Source organism: Poecilia reticulata, chromosome 17 (genome assembly GCF_904066995.2).
Source record: "Poecilia reticulata chromosome 17, P_reticulata-male-v2, whole genome shotgun sequence".
Lineage (NCBI taxonomy): Eukaryota > Metazoa > Chordata > Actinopteri > Cyprinodontiformes > Poeciliidae > Poecilia > Poecilia reticulata.
The window spans coordinates 30,027,098-30,046,138 of NC_088846.1; the positions used below are offsets into that span (position 1 = coordinate 30,027,098).

At 50.5% G+C, this 19,041-nt stretch overlaps 3 protein-coding genes across 5 annotated transcripts in view; 1 reads left to right on the plus strand and 2 right to left on the minus strand.

Moving 5' to 3' along the window:
* The window catches only part of LOC103460494 (uncharacterized), a 23,806-nt gene extending 23,651 nt beyond the window's left edge, over positions 1–155 (minus strand). For all 3 annotated transcript variants that reach the window (XM_081598615.1, XM_081598613.1, XM_081598614.1), the window contains exon 1: positions 52–155. The gene's annotated coding sequence lies outside the window, so the exon portion shown is untranslated. The remainder of the gene's footprint in view (positions 1–51) is intronic.
* A 554-nt stretch (positions 156–709) lies between these two features.
* wdr33 (WD repeat domain 33) lies at positions 710–17,306 on the plus strand. The gene is made up of 21 exons (XM_081598599.1): positions 710–931; positions 2,331–2,549; positions 2,632–2,700; positions 2,943–3,047; positions 3,123–3,218; positions 5,922–6,073; positions 9,461–9,558; positions 9,632–9,758; positions 9,831–9,985; positions 10,096–10,174; positions 10,282–10,392; positions 10,498–10,592; positions 10,669–10,755; positions 10,823–10,962; positions 11,039–11,194; positions 11,601–12,173; positions 12,246–12,303; positions 12,378–12,672; positions 12,744–12,901; positions 12,984–13,133; positions 16,945–17,306. Exons 2-21 carry the CDS (start codon positions 2,346–2,348, stop codon positions 17,091–17,093), a joined length of 3,057 nt encoding a protein of 1,018 aa, XP_081454725.1. The 5' UTR covers positions 710–931; positions 2,331–2,345; the 3' UTR covers positions 17,094–17,306.
* On the minus strand, positions 16,762–19,020 carry sft2d3 (SFT2 domain containing 3). The gene has a single exon (XM_081598631.1). The coding sequence runs from the start codon at positions 18,731–18,733 to the stop codon at positions 18,089–18,091; it is 645 nt and encodes a 214-aa protein (XP_081454757.1). The 5' UTR covers positions 18,734–19,020; the 3' UTR covers positions 16,762–18,088.
* Positions 19,021–19,041: the final 21 nt, after the last annotated feature.

Sequence of the window (19,041 nt, forward strand, 5' to 3'; positions counted from 1 at the left end):
CAAGCCTGGTAGGATCGAGCAACTGGTACCGTGCGGTTGCAGAGAACTTACCGGCAGAACCAACGGTCGGAGCGAAGCAGCACAGGGCTTCAACGGTTTGAGTTCGGCGCTGAACGGACTAAATCTGCGTTCTGATTGGACAGGACCGAGCCATGACGTCACAAGCTACTCCTACCACAGCTGACATTTTAGGAGAAGTTTAAACCGAAAAATCTGGGCATTTCTGACATCTTCCTGAAACTTTCTGCTCAGGGTGAGATTTTAGTTCTAGTTGTCAAAATAAAGTAGACAAAAACTGATTTATTATGAATAATTGATCTGAGCTACGTTAACGGAGACCATGTTGGAATTCATAAACATCACAACCAGCACAGATCAGAAATGAAATGGCGGAATTTCTGCTATAAAAGGTACATTGATGAGAAAATATCTAAACAAATAATTCAACACAAAAATATACAAACATCTAAAAGTGATGTTAAAATAATCTGGATTTTATTTCATTCAAACAAAATATAAATATACAATTTTAAACAAAACACTATCTAACCAATTTATATAAAACATTCCAGGGATACGTCAGAGTCAAAACCTGATTTTATGTGTATATAAAATGTAATTGGTTAAAATGGCTGAGCCACGCAGTACTCAGTTTCCCTTTATGCTTTGCGGGATGATGCAGAAGCAAAATCCCGCCCGTTGCGCAGGTTTCCCAGCATGCTTTTCATCGGGCCGAGAAGAAGAGGCGTCATGATGCAGTCCGCTGGCGGTTAACGTGATAAATCTGTTCATATTAGCTGGTTAATCTGCTGGTATTGGGGAAGGATTCTGTGCCACCATCTGCCGGTGAAGGCTGAGCTCCTCATGGTTCTCCAGAACCGGCCTCCAGGAGAACCCAGTCTGTTGATGACAACCAGCTAGCTGATTGTTGGTGAGTTGCTGCCGGAACCGCCGTCGCCATTAAAGATGCTCATATGGCTGAAACGGGTCAGAACCGAACCGAAAAGCGGTGTTTAAAACCTCGGAACCTGCAGGGACCCAGTGGTTTGTAGTGACTCCATGCGGAGGGTTCTACTAGGGGAACATCCGCGGATTCCTGCCGTCCCTGCGCCCGGTTAGGCTGCTAGCTGCTGCGGCTAACCCTCTTGGCATCAGCGCTGCTGTGTTCGGTTAAAGATCGGGGCTCCAGAACCAGAACTCGGGCATTAAATATCAGACACAGAGAAGCAGAACCAGGCATTAAGCTTCAGCTCAGCAGCACAGTTTTACCTCTAAACGTTAAACCCTGGAGCAGAGAAGCGAGTCCTGGGGTTGAAGCTGCTAGCTGCTGCTAACGGCCGCTGCGGGTTAACACCAGATGAGCCAAAGCAGGGAAGTTTAAAATAATAATAAAATTATATTCATAAGGCTCTTTACATGTAAACCTCAACGTGCTTCCGAATTACGATAAAAACATGAATCCACGTAAAAACAAACAGCAATAAGTTTAAACAGCAGAGGCTGGAGGAGGGAAGTAGTGGGGTCATTAGGAACCGGGTTCACCCGGAAGCACTAGTGGACTGACCTCTGACCTGCTCCCGTTCGAGCACTCAGCATTTCCACAGTGAGTGAGTGAATTCAGGCGTAACATAGTTCAGTTACGTTACACAGCCGGACTTACTTTCATAGTTATTTATCCTAAAAACAAAGTTTTGGGTAAATAAGTTCTGGCAGGAAAATTACTCTTTGAAAGTTCAAAGGAGAGAAGCAGGTCAGCAAACGAGCGCATCTCAGGCAACAACATAAAGGTTGCACATAATTACCAGAATAAAAATTAATATCAATAAATCCACATTATAAATGGTAATCAGTTCTCTGCGTTCCCAGCATCAGCTGCTGTTGGGTATAACACCAATATCTGGCGAGATGTGTTGTCTGAAATATTGCTAAATATAGCAAGAAAGTTGTTGTGTTGACAACAGCGTGTTGACGATTGTTCATTGAAAACGTGCAACATGACCTGGTGGGCGGAGCTAAAAGTCAACTTTCAGAAGAGGCCGCGAGGCTCCGCCCATCCGCGAGGCTCCGCCCATCCGCAGGGAGCCGCTGTCTGCCACCTGTAACCATTGAGTCCCTGAACAAAAACATTGATCCACCTTTCCTGCTGGTGTTTGGGTCAGAAGGTTCTGTGAGCCTGTTGGGGCAGCTGCAGCTACCATCCAGTAGCTATCATCCATCATCAGTGTGTGAATGAGGCCTTGGAGGTTTCAATGGGAGATTTAAATGGTTTTATAAATACAGTGGATTATTATTATTATAATCTGCCTGCTGCGGTCCCGTCTGTGCTGCAGGTTAAGCTGGTCACCATGGCGACAGACGTGGGCTCGCCGCAGCGGTTCTTCCACATGCCGCGCTTCCAGCACCAGGCGCCGCGGCAGGTGTTCTACAAGCGGCCCGACTTCGCGCAGCAGCAGGCCATGCAGCAGCTCACCTTCGACGGGAAGCGCATGAGGAAGGCCGTCAACCGCAAGACCATCGACTACAACCCGTCCGTCATCAGATACCTGGAGGTACTCGACCTCAGAGCCGCCTCCGGCCCGGTTCTGGCCCGCCACGCTGCCCGTTAATCCCGCTGTGTCCGTTTTCTTTCAGAACCGCCTGTGGCAGCGCGACCACCGGGACTTCAGGGCCATCCAGCCCGATGCCGGCTGCTACAACGACGTGAGTCACACCGCACCGGGTCGGAACGGCACCAGGACCTGACAGCAACCCGACCAGAACCTGACCAGAACTGACTGGAACATGGCCTGAAGTGGACCATAACTGGACCCGGACCTGGCCTCAACCCAACCACAACCCGACCAAAACCTGACTATAATTTGACTGCAACCCGACCACAACTGGCTAGAACTGGACTCTAACCGGGGCAGAACCGGGCCCTAACCGGACTGTGTGTTCTGCAGCTGGTTCCTCCTCTGGGAATGCTCAACAACCCGATGAACGCCGTCACCACCAAGTTCGTCCGGACCTCCACCAACAAAGTCAAGTGTCCCGTCTTTGTGATCAGGGTGAGAGGCCGCAGCTCTGCCGCATCACTTCCTGTCTGTGTTGGATCTAACTGGTTGTCCTGGTTCTGTCTGCAGTGGACCCCTGAGGGCCGCCGGCTGGTGACCGGGGCCTCCAGTGGAGAGTTCACCCTGTGGAACGGACTCACCTTCAACTTCGAGACCATCCTACAGGTAAAGCTCCACAGATCCAGGTTCTGGTCGCCCCGATGGAACCGGACTGGACTTAGCTTCTGTTGATCCAAACCTCCTCCAGAACCTTTAGTTAGGCCAAACAGAACATAGTTGGCCCCTGTGGCCCATAGAGCGTAAACCGGTCCCAGCTTGTTGCTGCTAGCTTATAAATCCCTGAATGGACTAAAGATCTGCTGCTGCTGGATCAACTTCCTGGACCTCTGAGGTTCAGGTTCCACCAATCAATCAATCAATCAATCTATCTATCTATCTATCTATCTATCTATCTATCTATCTATCTATCTATCTATCTATCTATCCATCTATCCATCCATCCATCCATCCATCCATCCATCCATCCCTCCCTCCATCCCTCCCGTAGATATTGTGTATCTTGTTCTCTACTGTGCTTTGTTTTGATCCTGTGTATTTCATATTTCTTCAATACTTTTATAGGAAAGTGAATAGAGGAAGTGGAGCAAACTTCAAAATAAGAGCATGAATGTAAATACCTAACTGCTTGAAGAATTCCAATCCAAAACTTTTAACACAGATTATCTAACTGCAGGGTTTCATCCCACTGTATTATGGGCCACCAGGGCTATATTACAGTGTAATAATACACCGTTTGGCTCTAGTGGCCTTTATTTGAAAGTGGGTAATGAGAGAGAGGGAAGACGTGCGGTAAATGTCGCCAGGCTGGGAATCGAACCTACGACCTCCGCTATGAGGACTAAGGCCTCAATACGTGGGTCGTGTTTTGCCCCTGCACCACCACGGCACCTTTTTTTTTTGGATTGCAAGCGCCTCTGTTGCCCTGAGCGCTTCACTGGCGGAGCAGATTTATTCCTAAAAGATATGTTTATAGAAGATGGATTTATAGTTTTTAAAACCGAACCAATCACACCGCTGGCGCCTCGCGCGCTGCAGTAGTTGGATTAAGTTTACCTCAGCGCGGATCCTGCGCACCTCCTTTCACTCAAACTGGACACAGGCTGACCTGTATGGATGTTTACATCAACCCCCTGTGAGGAATTATGATTCTTTCCAGAGGTTTTGATCAAGGTAGGAGTTTAAACACAACTCTGGTTGGCTCTGGTTGCGCAGCTCTACGTAAACTGCAGAAATAACTTGTAGTCGCGCTTTCAGAGGTGCATTGAGCGAGCGGTGAGAATGATTTATATTTTTGAACAAAGGATTATGCACTGTTTACAACTCAACACGCTGCCCTGTGTGTGGCTCTGTCTGCGCTGATGAAGTTCATGTCTGCTCCCGGTTGGTCGGAGCGTTAGTGGTTAATGAACCAGCGCTAACCTCATCATGCAGCTTCAGCCCGGTGAGGAGCTTTTGTTCCTCGTAGTCACGCATCACGCTGGTTTTTTATTATTTTATTATTATTTTTAGTATTATTAGTTACACGAAGCACCAAACCGTATCAAATGCTTTGTCCACTTCGTCAGACAGAGTTAATGAGCAGGAAGATCTGAGAAACTTAAACACGACCAACCAAAAGTTTCTGTGACTCTGATTAAATCTCAACAGACAGAAATGTTGGAGCTGCTAAAGCCACATTAGCAGCATTTCATTAAATCTGCCGTTTGTTGCTCAGAGCAGAGGATTTAACTCATCCTGCAGGGCCGGTCCAAGGCTGATGAGGCCTGGAGCAGAATCTGACTGAGGGGCCCCATCAGCAGCTCTAACAGCTTCTGTGTTGCATTTAATCTGGGAGAGGGGGAGGAGCTTAAACTCAGCATCAGATTGTTGCTATGGTAACAAAACAATCTAACCATGAATATAAACCATGAGTAAACAAAGTAAACTCCTCCTTAAAATCTTACATTTAAATGTTAAACAATTTTAAATCTTGTCATTTATTTATGTTGAAGCCATTAAATCAGGGGTGTCAAACTCCAGTCCTCCAGGGCCGCTGTCCTGCAACGTTTAGATGTGCCTCTGCTGCACCACACCTGAATAGAATAATTAGGTCATTAGCAAGGCTCTGGAGACCTGATCTACACAAAGAGGATGTAATTAAGTCATTTCATTCCAGTGTTTTGTACCTGTGGCACATCTAAACACTGCAGGACAGCGGCCCTTGAGGACTGGAGTTTGACACCCCTGCATTAAATCAAATTCAGCTGCATTGATCATCTGAATAAGTAAATGTTACATTTCTGTATCTGTGTTAAAATATTGTCATTTATGGCCCCTGAAGCCCTGGGGGCCCCATGGAGCCGCTGACTGAATTTGGATTAAACAGAAGTGCAAATAATTGATATTTATTTTAATTGTATTTTTGATTTGTTGTTTTTAAGCCCAGTTGTTGATTTAAATATCGTTTCACTGGAGATGTTTTCCTGTAACATATAATTACACAGGAATATTTTTACTTTTCCTGTCAACTTAACATCTTTTAATACAAAAACACAGTGGATCCCCGGTGGATCCCCAGTGGATCACCTTGGTGCCCCGACTGCTGGGCTGAGCAGGTTTGCTGGGGGAAACCCTGAACAAGTAATTTAGTTCGTACTGATTTAATTTAAACAAAAATTAATTTAGGGGAATCTAAACATGCTAAATATTTTCAAAGTTAGCTAAACTGCTAAGCTGAAAATCAGCTCTGCTCTCTATCCATCTCAGTTCTCACCACTGTGTGGAAGGTAGCGGCTGACCTCTGACCTCCTGACCCCTCTGTGTGTGCAGGCCCATGACAGCCCGGTGCGGGCCATGACCTGGTCCCACAACGACATGTGGATGCTGACGGCGGACCACAGCGGCTACGTCAAGTACTGGCAGTCCAACATGAACAACGTCAAGATGTTCCAGGCTCACAAGGAGGCCATTAGAGAAGCCAGGTTTGCTCCTGCTGTCTGCAGCTCAGGCCACCAGGGGGCTTAAAGAGCTCCGGCCTGGGGCTGGATTTCCGGCTTTTGACCAAACGGCCCGCCTCAACTAAACTGTAGATAATAGACAAAGATGTCTGACAATCAGAATTCTAGCTCCCGTGTTCTTGACCAATGACTGTAAAACGGTTTGTAGAAAAAAAGCGCGTGGGATCGGTTCGGGGGTTAAATGAAATGCGACAGGAAGTTGGCGGGAATTTTTCCAAAAGGGGGCGCTGGGATTCCTTTGGGGGACGTTTGGTCGAAGGTAAACTTTACACCTTACAATCGCAATACCAGTTTAGACTTTGAGCAACTTGGTAAAACTGTATTGTGTAACATTAAATCATGTTTAGCTGCAGCTGTATGATGGCAGCTCTTCTTCTATTCAGTGTTTGTAGCTTCATGGCTCCGCATCAGTTCAGCGTCACACCGGCTGATGACGCTGCTGAGATTCACTTTGTCTGGTGGCTGATTTTCTAATATTTTATGTTTTATTGAGGATTTTTGTACATATGTTCTGGCAGGTCTGTGATCATGTCAAAGCAGCAACTTATATTAAAAAGTTTTATTGTCCGTCTGGATGCTGCAGCTTCCATGGAAGGACAACAGAAAATCGCTCTTATAAACATGTAATTACTAAAATCACGATACCCTCACTGTGTATCATTTAAATAGAGAAATAAAGAAATCCCTCCATGGTGATACCTCGATAGAGAGCGTTCATTTTATAGCGTTAACACGGTGCTGTAAGTGGTCCGGTATGAAACGGGGTGATAGAACAACACAGCACTTTTACATGTCAATAATCAGAATGCAGAAATTGTTTCCGTTGCTTTAAAAGGTTTATGTCAGTCTGCCTTTTCCCCATCGATACGCTTCCCCACCGCCCTGCACCTTAGGGGTTAAAACAAGACGTTCACATTGCGCTAAACTCTGAAACAGGAGAAACGGGACATGAAACGGAGCAACGAACTAGATGTGAATTATGGCATAAAAACAGAGAATCTGACGCTGAGCAGTGAAAAATCAACACATGATGTGAAGCATGATGATTAGGCGGCGCAGCAGGTGATGAGTGAAGATTACTGATGGTCAATAAATGATAAAATAAATGTAGCAACAGGAAAGAAACTAAAGTGGACATAGCAATAAACCAAGAGAGGATAAAACTAATCAAAGGAAACTAAATGAAATGAATGAAGAACAAAATGCAAGAATAAACTAAGAAACTAAAGTAAATACAGAGGAATAAACTGGTATGGCAAGACCTTTAGAGCAATAATTAATACAGAGACTGTATGGCAAGAATAAACAGACACTATTTCCACATAAAAGGTAAAATAATATTGTTTTAGTGCCATGGGTTTGTTGAGACCACATCTAGTACTGAGAATAAATATATCTTACAGACCATAACAGTAAAGAACTGATCACTTATTTATGTTTTTAATTAGATTTGATATATTTATTTCTTCAATATTATTGTTCATGTCAGTGTTAATGTCATCAGGCTGATGACTCCATGACACTTTGACTCATTAGGATTTGATTAAGAACCAGATTTGTTCTTTGTCATTTCTGTCCAGTAAAACTATTAATCTATAATCAATAGTCAGGTCTATATAAAGATATAATCCATGTTTCTGTCTCATATTTGTATTAAAAGGAACTTTAGTTTTTCCACTGAAAGCTCTGGTTTGAACAATAAATGCCACATGAAGTTTTATGGATGATGCTCTGATGTCCCATTCTCCTGAAGGCAGCACAGAGCTGCACCACCAGAAACCCTGAAGAGAAGAAGAGCTTTGATTAATGTAGTTACAGTTCTATCCATGTTTTAATGCTGCAGCTCAGTCGGTTGGAAATAGATCAGAGTTTAAACTGGCATGTTGAACATCTTTAATCTGGTCATTTAGTGGAATATTTAACTACTAGAAAATGGCAAAGAATAAGAATATATTCTCCACAAAGAGAATATATTCTCTGGGTGGGGGGGGCTGGGCTGAAACGGGGTGAGAAACTGGTCTAGTTGCTAATGTTGCATGTTCTAAGTTACATTGACTGAAAGGCTCTTATTTAATGTTGAGGGATTGTTGCCTGTGAGTCAAACCTTTAGGGCTCAGACATTTTACATTTTGTTATGAGTTGAAATGCACTGAAGTCTTATTTAAGTTTGAGTGTTTAGCTTAATTGTTCACTATTCAAAGACACTTTTTATGAAACTGTGGCCATAGCAACGCTACAGTTGATTTCTATTATCAGTATAAGTTTCAGGCTCTTTTTTACTTTAAGCCCTGTGCTGCAGGATCTGCATCATGAGCCGTGTGTGTTCTGAATAAAGTCGTCCTGTTTCTACGTCGGGCCGGCCCGTTCATCAGTAAAGTTCTGGTCCATGACCCAGCAGCGGCTGCTCAGGTCCAAGTGAAGCGTTCACTTCCTGAACACAGAACAGTGGCACTACATCTCCCATGATGCAGCTGGACAGAAGCTCCGCCCCCTGGCTGCCATCACAAACCTTTAACCGCCAGGTTCTAACGGGTCCAAACAGTTCTGACTGATCAGAACCAGAACCAGGCTGATTAACCTATACGTTGAGCGGAAAGGCGCCTGAAGGTTTCTGCTGGTTCTGAACCCCTGACCCGGTCTGTTCCCAGCAGAACCAGGTCGGTTCCACTGGTCCTGAAATCCAGACCTTCTGAACCCACTGGACCGGTTCTGGTTACAGTTTCACATGTTGTAGTCCAGGTTCTCCAGATCCACCAGCCGCATCTGTCTGCTGGTTCTGTTGGACCCTTCTTGGCTTGGTAGCTGTAGAACCCGCTCCTGGTCAGAACCTGCCGTTTTCCAACCCAGAACCAGTCCAGTTAACGACGGCCGGTTCTGACGGGCCGTTGGCTTCAGATGAAGGACCCAGCTCTGAACTGGGTCGCAGACGGTACCAGGTGGGTTAAGCAGAACCAGACCTGCAGTCATCCCTGAGCTGCTTCAGGAACTGAGAAAAACAGGAAGTCGGGTCGGTTCTGGAACCAGGATGTGACCCGGTGGTTTGTCATGCTGGACCCAGAACTAGTCAGGTGTTCTGTTAACCAACTGGGCCGGGTCGGTTCTGAAGGTTTCCTTCAGAGGTTGTGATGATCCAATTGGGTCAGAACCTTCAGCACATCCAGGACTGCAAGGTTCAGTTCTACCGACTGAAATGGGTCCAGATCTCCACACAACTGGTCCAGAACCACAGGTTCTAATTGGAAGACTGGTTGTGGCGGATGTAAAGCCGATCCAGAACCGGCTCTGGACCGGCTTTAAGGTCCACCAGAACCGGCCAGCTGTGTGACTCCTCTTCCTCCTCTTCGTCCTCAGCTTCTCTCCCACTGACAACAAGTTCGCCACCTGCTCTGATGACGGCACCGTCCGGATCTGGGACTTCCTGCGCTGCCACGAGGAGCGGATCCTTCGAGGTACCGGTTCCGGATCCGTCAGAACCGATCCGGACCGTGGCAGAACCTCTGATGGTGTGCTGTGGTTGTGCAGGTCACGGCGCCGACGTGAAGTGCGTGGACTGGCACCCCACCAAGGGGCTGGTGGTGTCCGGCAGCAAGGACAGCCAGCAGCCCATCAAGTTCTGGGACCCCAAGACGGGTCAGAGCCTGGCCACGCTGTGAGTACCACGCCCATCAGAACCCGCCCGCGGCGCCCGCAGAACCTCACCGCCACACCTGTCCCTCCCCAGCCACGCCCACAAGAACACGGTGATGGAGGTGAAGTGGAACCTGAACGGGAACTGGCTGCTGACGGCGTCCCGGGACCACCTCTGCAAACTCTTCGACATCCGGAACCTGAAGGAGGAGCTGCAGGTGTTCCGGGGCCACAAGAAGGAGGCCACAGGTGAGGCGGCATCAGGACCGCTTCCCCTGAGACATTCAGGTCGACCAGAGGACCAGACCTGCAGATTGGTCTACAACCATGACCTCTGACCTCTGCTGTTGTGTCCTCAGCGGTCGCCTGGCACCCGGTCCATGAGGGTTTGTTCGCCAGCGGAGGCTCCGACGGGTCGCTGCTGTTCTGGCATGCCGGGTAAGAAGCTGATCAGAACCAGACGGTGTCGGTATGGGCCGTGTTGGTGCTGTGACCCGGTGACCCGGTACTGTGACCCTGTGACCCGGTACTGTGACTGTCTGCAGGGTGGAGAAGGAGGTGGGCGGCATGGAGATGGCCCATGAAGGGATGATCTGGAGTCTGGCCTGGCACCCTCTGGGTCACATCCTGTGTTCTGGTTCCAACGACCACACCAGGTATGCAGCCGCACTGGTACCGGTACATGACCCGCACAGAACCAGTACCAGGCAGGAACTCCACATGCTGTTTCTGGTTAACGCTCATCTGGTTCTGTTCTACAGTAAGTTCTGGACCAGGAACCGACCCGGGGACAAGATGAGAGACCGGTACAACCTGAACCTGCTTCCCGGGATGTCGGAGGACGGCGTGGAGTACGGTAAGCTGCAGTGGCCAAGCAGAACCAGAACCTCTGGGTCTCAGTATCTGCAGCAGAAAGTTCTGTTTCTGTCCAGATGATGTGGAACCCAACAGCCTGGCTACCATTCCTGGGATGGGCATCCCGGAGCAGCTGAAGGCGGCCATGGAGCAGGAGCAGAGCAGTAAGTTCTGGAGAACCGGACGGGTGTGAAGGTCTCAGGTGTTCATCTGGTGCTGCCCCACCTGCAGGTAAAGAGGCGGCTGCCGAGGTGGAGATGTCCATCCCTGGACTGGACTGGGGCATGGACGAGGTGATGGGACGGGACTCCAAGAAGGTTCCTCAGAAGAAGGTTCCTTACGCCAAACCGATCCCGGCGCAGTTCCAGCAGGTATGCGCCCACACCTGATCCACAGGAGGTGATGCCATGTAACCATGGAGACTGACTGTCGGATGTCTGCCTGCAGGCTTGGGCGGAGAACAAAGTTCCCATGATGCCCCCGTCTGCAGATCTGTCCAAGGACCGGAACCTGGAGCAGAAGGCGGAGGGGAAGAAGAAGACCCAGGCGGAGCTGGAGCAGGAGATGGCGGCGCTGCAGTACACCAACCCCCACCTGCTGGAGGTAAAGGCGTCTACCAGAACGGACCAGAACCAGCTCTGGGCTTTAGCAGAACCGGCCCATCATCAGAGGCCAACAGAATCTCATTAGCATTAGCAGCGCTGAATCTGTCCAGGCCGTTCGTCTCCTGAAGGATTTTAGCTCAGAATGGAAGATTAGATCTATAGATCTGTAATTTATTCATCCATCTTGATCCAGAGTGAAACTAGATCTACATTAGAAGGCCGTGGTGCCGACCTTCAGCGGGTCCAGAGTCCGACCGTGGCGGGTCGGAGTGAGTCTGTAGTGCTAACGGAGGCTAAGCTAGCATTAGCGGCTAGCTTCAGGCTATCAGAGTAAATCAGGCGGCTTCAGAACCAGCAAAGGTTCTAGGATCCAGTGGTTCTGACTTGGTTCTGTTTGTCTGCAGCAAATGAAGATGAGCCAGATGAACTCGGATGGGAATATGGGCCCCCCCCAGGGACCGGGCTCGATGCCCCCCTTTCCGGGTCCCGGGGGGCCGGGTCCTCCTGGTCAGCAGGGCTACGCTCCAAACATGCCTCACCAGCAGATGGCGCCTCCCATGGGCCCCGCAGGGATGCAGCAGCCCTTTATGCAGCCTGGACAGATGGGGCCTCCTTCTGGACCCCCATCTCATCAGGGACCCCCTCAAGGCATGATGGGCCCCTCAGACATGCAAGAACCACAGAGACATCCTGGCCCACCGAGACACATGGGCCCCCCAGGTCCTCATGGGATGGGGCCCAGAGGCATGCAGGGGCCCCCAGGTGGGATGATGGGGCATCCTCCTCGAGGAATTGGTTTAAGGGACCCTCAAGGGCCCCCGCCCCAAGGGAACATGATGGGTCCCCAGGGCCAAATGCAGAGTGGAATGATGGGGCCCCCACCCAGGACACACGGCAACATGCCCAACAACTATGGGATGGGCAACATGCAGGGGCCCCAAGGAGGCATGCAGGGGCCCCAGTACATGCAGCACCAGGTGAGTGGGGGGTGTGATGGGGCCCATCTGGCTGCAGGTCTGCATGCAAACTAACGGCTCTGGTATCTGCAGGGCCAGAACTCGGGACCCATGATGCATGGGATGGGGCCCCAGGGCCCCAACAACAAAGGTCAGTAGACGTGGGGTCCCTCAGGAGTCTTTCCCAGATGTTTGTGTTCTTCATGGTGGCGTCTGTTTTTCCAGGAGACCATCGGGGGCCACCCCCGAACCACCACATGGGTCCCACAGACCGGCAAGGACCAGGGGGGCCCGGAGGCCCGGGGGGGCCAGACCAAGGTTCTTACTGGGGAGACGGCCAGCAGCAGGGCCGGAGGGGCCCCCAGGATGGAGGACAGGACTTCCACAGCCGGGGGGAGGACAGCTGGAGGCCAGGGTACCAGGGGGGGGGCCACCGGGGGGGTGGGCACCGGGGGGGCGGGGCCTGGGGCTCCGACGACCGCTTCAGTGTGGGGGACTTCAGAGGACGGCGGGAAGAGAGGTGGGCGAGCCGTGTCTGTGTGGGTGAGGCCGGTTCTGACCGGTTCTGACCGGTTCTGGCTCCTGTTGCAGGTTCCGAGGGGGCGGGCCGGGCCGAGGGGGGCGGGGCTACACAGAGGACTACAGCGGCCAGGAGGAGGGCTTTGATGGCGGCGAGGAGGTCGGCCGAGGCTGGGAGTCCGGGGGCCGAGGGAGGCCCCCCCGAGGAGGAGGGCCCCCGCGGGGAGGAGGTGAGGGGGCGGGGCCAGAGACGCAGGGCGTCCAAAGGGACGGCCGTCTGTCACGCTGACCCTTGTCTCCTCCTGTCCTCAGGCCATGACGGGTTTCGGGACGACGGTTCGTCTCCGGGGGGGCGGGAGCGTCCCTCGTCCATGCAGGGGATGGACATGGCGTCTCTGCCGCCCCGTAAGCGTCCCTGGCAGGACGGCCCCGGGACCGGGGACCACGAGGCTCCAGACGGAGGTCAGTGATTCATGACTTTCAGTTAAAGGTACTTTGAGTGTCTAAGAATGTAAAGACGTCCCGGTGCTGCGTGGAAATGTTCATATTGGTTCTATGTTATAGTTTTCAGTCTTGTGAAATGCTAAAGGCCATAACCCTCAGTGATTGTGTAGTAAAGCGTTGCAACCCAAACCATCCCCCTCTTCATGGGGTCTGGCTACGTTTTATTCTCGCCAATGTTCCCACATCAGAGGGGAATCTGGTTTCTGAGCTGCAGCAGGATGGAGACGGATTTCCTGCCAGTCTGACTGACTGTCGGGTCCTTCCCTCTGTGGAAGCGCTAAGCTGCTAACAAGTGACAGCAAAGCTAATTGTAGACATGATGCTGTGTGTCGGTAGAGACGTCCTGGCCGCTGGTCAGCAGTGAGCCTCCGGTTAGCGCTGTGTGCTAGCTGCTAGCTGCCTCCTGGAGGGTTCAGCTGCTCCGCATGCTTTGGATATAATTATTAGTTTTTGCTGTTTTTGTCTCGGGGAACAAAAATGGTCCAATTTGGTGACGTCCTTTTTTTCTTTAAAGGTTTTATGGACTCTAGTGGCCTTTTTAGATAGATGGTTGACAGGAAAGTTTGTAATGAGAGACGGGAAGACATGCGGCTAAGGTCACCAGGCTGGGAATCGAACCTGGGACATCCACGTCGAGGACCGAAACCTCCATATGTGGGCTGTGCTTAACCCCTTCACCACCGCACACACTCCGTTAGCTAACCCCTTCATCATGTCAAGGCATCGTTTAAAGCAGTGTTTCTCAGCCCAGCGCCCCCCAGCTTTCATCCAGCCCCCCCCCCCCCCCCCAAAGAATCTGCAGGCTACTTTGCACTATTATTTTATCATTAATATAACTATTGTAGATGTTTTGATTTTTATGCTTGTTTCTGTTTTTATCAAGATAATTTCTCAGAGAACAAAAAGTCATGAGAATAGAAATTATTTTCACAGGCGTCTATGAAAAATGTAATGAACATTAAAGTTAAAATCACTAACAGCAGCCAATCAGAGTGGAGAATATATTCTTATTTTTAAAACAACGGAAACAATTTCTGCATCCTGATTATTGAAATTTAAAAGTGCTGTGGTAGCGTTGTTCTATCACAGCTGTGATATGTACAGAAATCCTCAATAAAACGTAAAATATTAGAAAATGAGACACCAGACAAAGTGAATCACAGCAGCGTCATCAGCCGGTGTGACGCTGAACTGATGCGGAGCCATGAAGCTACAAACACTGAATAGAAGAAGAGCTGCCATCATACAGTTGCAGCCAAGCATGATTTAATGTTACACAATACAGTTTTACCAAGTTGCTCAAAGTCTAAACTGGTATTGTTGTGGATTTAAGGTGTAAAGTTTACCTTCGACCAAACGCCCCCCAAAGGCATCCCAGCGCCCCCCTTTTGTAAAAATGTCCGCCAGCGCCCCCTGCCGTCCTCTGAACGCCCCCTGGGGGGCGGTACCGCCCACGTTGAGAACCGCTAGTTTAATGCTTTCATATTGTGTGAGCATTGATGATGATGATTTATTTCAGACATTTCACCAGCAAAACATAATAAAGTAAGAATTTAATATTTAAAAATGTACCAACTCCTGTCCATGTAAATCAGCTCCTGCTCTGAGGAAGTTTGACTTTTAGAATCAGAACCTTTTTTCATTCAGTCGTTTATAACATCAATAATCTTCCCATTTTCTGAATCCCGTCTAAATCAAAAATAGTTCCTGAACCAGAAGGAAATAACTCGCACACATCTACATATATATAATGTGCCCCCCCCCCAGCTGCCCGGTCGTCCTCCTTGCTGTAATTCCCTGTTGCTTCCACTAAAACCACCTGGAGGTTTTCCTGGACGTTGCTTCCAGGTCGTCTCCTTGGTGACCGATTGGCTCGTTGTTTTCATGATGTCTGCAGTTCAGCTGCTCTCTACAGACAGACCCTCCACTCCATCAGTAAACAATGTCTGAATGTTTCTATCTTTGAAACTCTACCAAATGGATGAGTTTCAGGAGGGAAGAACTGCAGATAGATTGTTGGTGTGACGACAGAAATCAGCCTGAACTGTTGGACCGGCTCTTTTCTGTAATGTGCAAAATGGCTGAAGTGAAGTTTGGCAGGTTTTGCCCCAAACGTCCACACAGTAACTTGATGTTTGCTTTGTTTCTTTTCTAAATCAAATTTGCAACGAGAGCTGACAGAACGAGCCGCATCATGAGGGCAGGAAGTTATCCGACATGCATGGACTGTGGTTAGACTACATGCTGTAGGTAGTTGATGTGGATGGGAGGAAATCCAGTTATGACATCACAGTGATGCGTTCATGTGCCTGTGCGGTTGTGCTGTGGGTCCAACATGGACCAGTCTTCCCTGGTTCACACCTTTAATAACCTCTGGAATAAAAAGTTTCCGTGCTCATCGCTGCTGCCCGGCGCCTCATTCGCATTCAGACGGCCTGCAGCCAAGCGGCCCACGCGGTGCGGTTCTGCTAAAGGCCAGAAACGCTTCGGGGACGAATGAACGGCCAGCTGCTGTCCTAGGCGCCACGAAGGGAACTACTTCACCAGAACCACCTGAGCAGCGTCCACCCTGCGGCCCCAGACTGCTTTACACCTGGATGATGCGGGACGTCACCTGCCACTAGCAGGAAATGAACAACACAGAAAAAGTAAAGGCAGCGGAAAAAGTCAACCCTCAGACTCGTCCCCGTCTAAAGCAACGGCAAATTCAGGATCTGAAACCAAGACTCAGAAAGCGGCTCCGCGAAGCATAAGATCGGCACCGGCTCCAGGATCTGAAACCAAGACTCCGCGAAGCGCAAGATCAGCACCGGCTCCAGGACCTGGACCGACTCCAGGACCTGGACCGGCTCCAGGACCTGAAACCAAGACTCCGCGAAGCGCAAGATCAGCACCGGCTCCAGGACCTGGACCGGCTCCAGGACCTGGACCGACTCCAGGACCTGGACCGGCTTCAGGACCGGCTCTGAGCAGAAGGTTAACAGAGCAGGAGGCGTCGCCACAATATGTCTGGATTCACTAAAATGTAGAAATGTTTTCCTGGAAATAATGAAGTTGAATATGTGGGAATCCAGGTCCAAATAGAGAGAAATGTGTCTGATTCAGCAGCAGCCAGTCCAGGACCTGATGGGCGCCGGCGCCGGTCGGTGTGAATGTTCCTCTCATCACTTAAGATCTTTTTTGCAAAGTAAACATTTCATCAGAGCCTCTCTTCCTCCTGGCCTTTAAGCCGTAACCATGGAGACGAGCTGGTCGATGACGGCCTCTAAGGGTTCACATATTGTCCCTGCTGGACCTTCAGACCTCTCAGGTTCTGGTTCTACATCCAGAACCAGCATTCAGCTTCTATGCTCCTCAAATCTGGAACAAACGTCCAGAAAACAGAATCATCTGAAACTCCTTTAAGTCCAGACCGAAAGCAGCGTGGAGTTGATTTGAGCCCTGAATGAACCGTTTGTTCGACTCGGATCCGTTTCATTTGAGTTCCGACTGAAAATCTCTGATCTTAAATGATAAATACTCTATTTACTAAACGTTTTCCAAACATGCTAATACAGTTATGCATTTTTAAAAATTCACAAAGTCAAACCTTTATATTGAGCACTTTATTGCAAAATGTTTCACAGCAGATAATATGATAATGTTTTAACTAGGCCTCCTCCTGATTTCTCTTTATTGAATTAATCATTTTTCATCATTTCTACTGAATTTTTGCAGGTTTGATCTGAATCTCAGGATTTTCCCTCTTCATGTTTCTGTGTCTCCGCAGGCGGACGACCTCAGAGGGACGACGGCGGCGGCTACGGCCCCCCGGGGCGGGGCGGGCGGGGCGGCTGGGGCCCCGCGGGGGGGGCGGGGCTGAGGAGGGGCGGGCCGCCACCCAGGGGGGGGCCGAGGGCCGGCGGGCGCGGCCGGTAGGGCCGCTCACCGCCTTCAGACTGCTGGTCATGTGACCTGGCTCACCCCTCAGGGGCGTGGCCATCATGGGGCGTGGTCACCATGGGGGCGTGGCCACCGGGCAGCAGGTGTCTGATGTAGAGACTCAGTTTTGTTTCTGCAGCGTTTTCTAACAGATTTCTATGTGTTTGTGTTTTCACCGAACTGGACAATAAAGATTCACATTGAACTGCTGGCAGCGCGGCGCCCCCTGTGGGCCGCCCAAATAACGTGTTTGATTGGTCAGAATCAGACAGCAGGTTCTGGTTCTGACCCGCTGACTCCCTGTGTTCATAATAAAACAACCGGTCCACCTTGAATCCCAAACGGAGAACGAGCTGGATGGATTTCTGCTTCCACACCAGAACCAGAACCAGAACCCGTCTGACTGCACAGGTTCTTGTCGGGGAATCGCAGGGTTCTTATGGAGTTTGAAGCGGTCCAATCGGACTGGCTCCCAGTGACGTCACGATTTTCATTCCTTCATCTCCCACCAGGATCTTTCTTTGAGGAGGAACCGGGAGGAACCCTGGGTCCGGTTTGCTCGTCCGGAACCAGAGTCTGTCTGTGTAGGAAGGTTCTGTTGGACTTTTCCATGTCGAAGTCGGGTAGTCTCATTTTGGAAAAATATCAAATCATCTAGAACCGTCCGGAACCAGCTGATAAAAACCCAGTCGGTTCGTAGAACCTGCAGGACAGGAAGCCAGAAGTGATGGCAGCATCAGAACCCCATAACAAACCCGACCGCTGGGACCCATTTAGGGAGTCCAGAACCAGTAAAGACCCAGTCCGCTGGTAGAACCTGTTTTATTAATAAAGCTACAACAACTCGGAACCAGAACCTCCCTCCCCCCATCACAGTTTTTGGGTCAGTTTTTGTACTTTGGTCCTCGGAACTCCAGATCCTCCTGGCAGTCAGCGCCCAGGGTTTAGTCCTGCAGAGGAAAGTCCGGTTCCGCCTCTGGGTTCGGTTCCGCTCAGATCGACATGGTTCTGCCGCTCACGGTCCTCTTGAGGACGGAGAAAGTCCAGCCGCCCAGAACCCGGATCCCAGCGCTGCCTCCAGGCATCAGCGCCAGCAGGCAGCCCAGGATGAGCGCCACCTGCAGGCCGGCTCCCAGAGCCGTCAGCACGGTGCTGTGGAGGCCCAGGGCGGCGTAGAGCGTCCCGGCCAGGGAGGCCAGGTAGGCCGCGGCCCCGGGGGAGCGGTGCAGCCCGGCCAGCAGCCGGCTGGGCCCCCGCAGCGCCGCCACCGCCGCCACGGCGAACAGCGAGCCCAGCGTCCAGAGCAGCGCGAACTTCCGGGCGTAGAGCAGCAGCAGCGGCGCGTAGAGGGCCGACAGCCCGAAGCACAGAGCCGACATGGCCGCGCACAGCCCGAACCCCAGCAGGCGCTGCTTCCGGGTCACTCCGGGCAGGCACGGGTCCGGGTCGGCCGACCAGGGCCAGGAGGAGCTGCCGCCGGAGCTCTGCCCGGACCACGGACTGGACCATCGGCCGAACCAGCTGCCCGGTACCGCTTCCGGTTCACCCACTTCCACCGAGGTGCTGGAGCTGGACTTGGTACCGCCGCTTTTGGACTGGGTCAGGTACTCCTGGAGCTGCCGGTTCAGTTCGGCCATGACGGTCGGGTTCGGGTCTTCTTCTCGGGGGCAGAGGGGTCCTGGTGGTGGGTGCTGCCTCTTCCGGTCAGAGGCAGAACTGCAAGAACAATCGCTCAGCTCTGCGACCGGAACCGAACCTTCTGGTTCTATGGAGCTAAAACAGTCTCATAATTCACAAATGCGCAAGATGAAATCCACACCTGTATTTTTGATGCAAACCCAAATATATCTTGATTTCCAAGCTGCTTCTGGCCTGCGAGTTGCTGCAATTGTGTGAATTTTGAGATTCCCCTGATGTCTCGATCCACAAATGTCTAATAAATGGT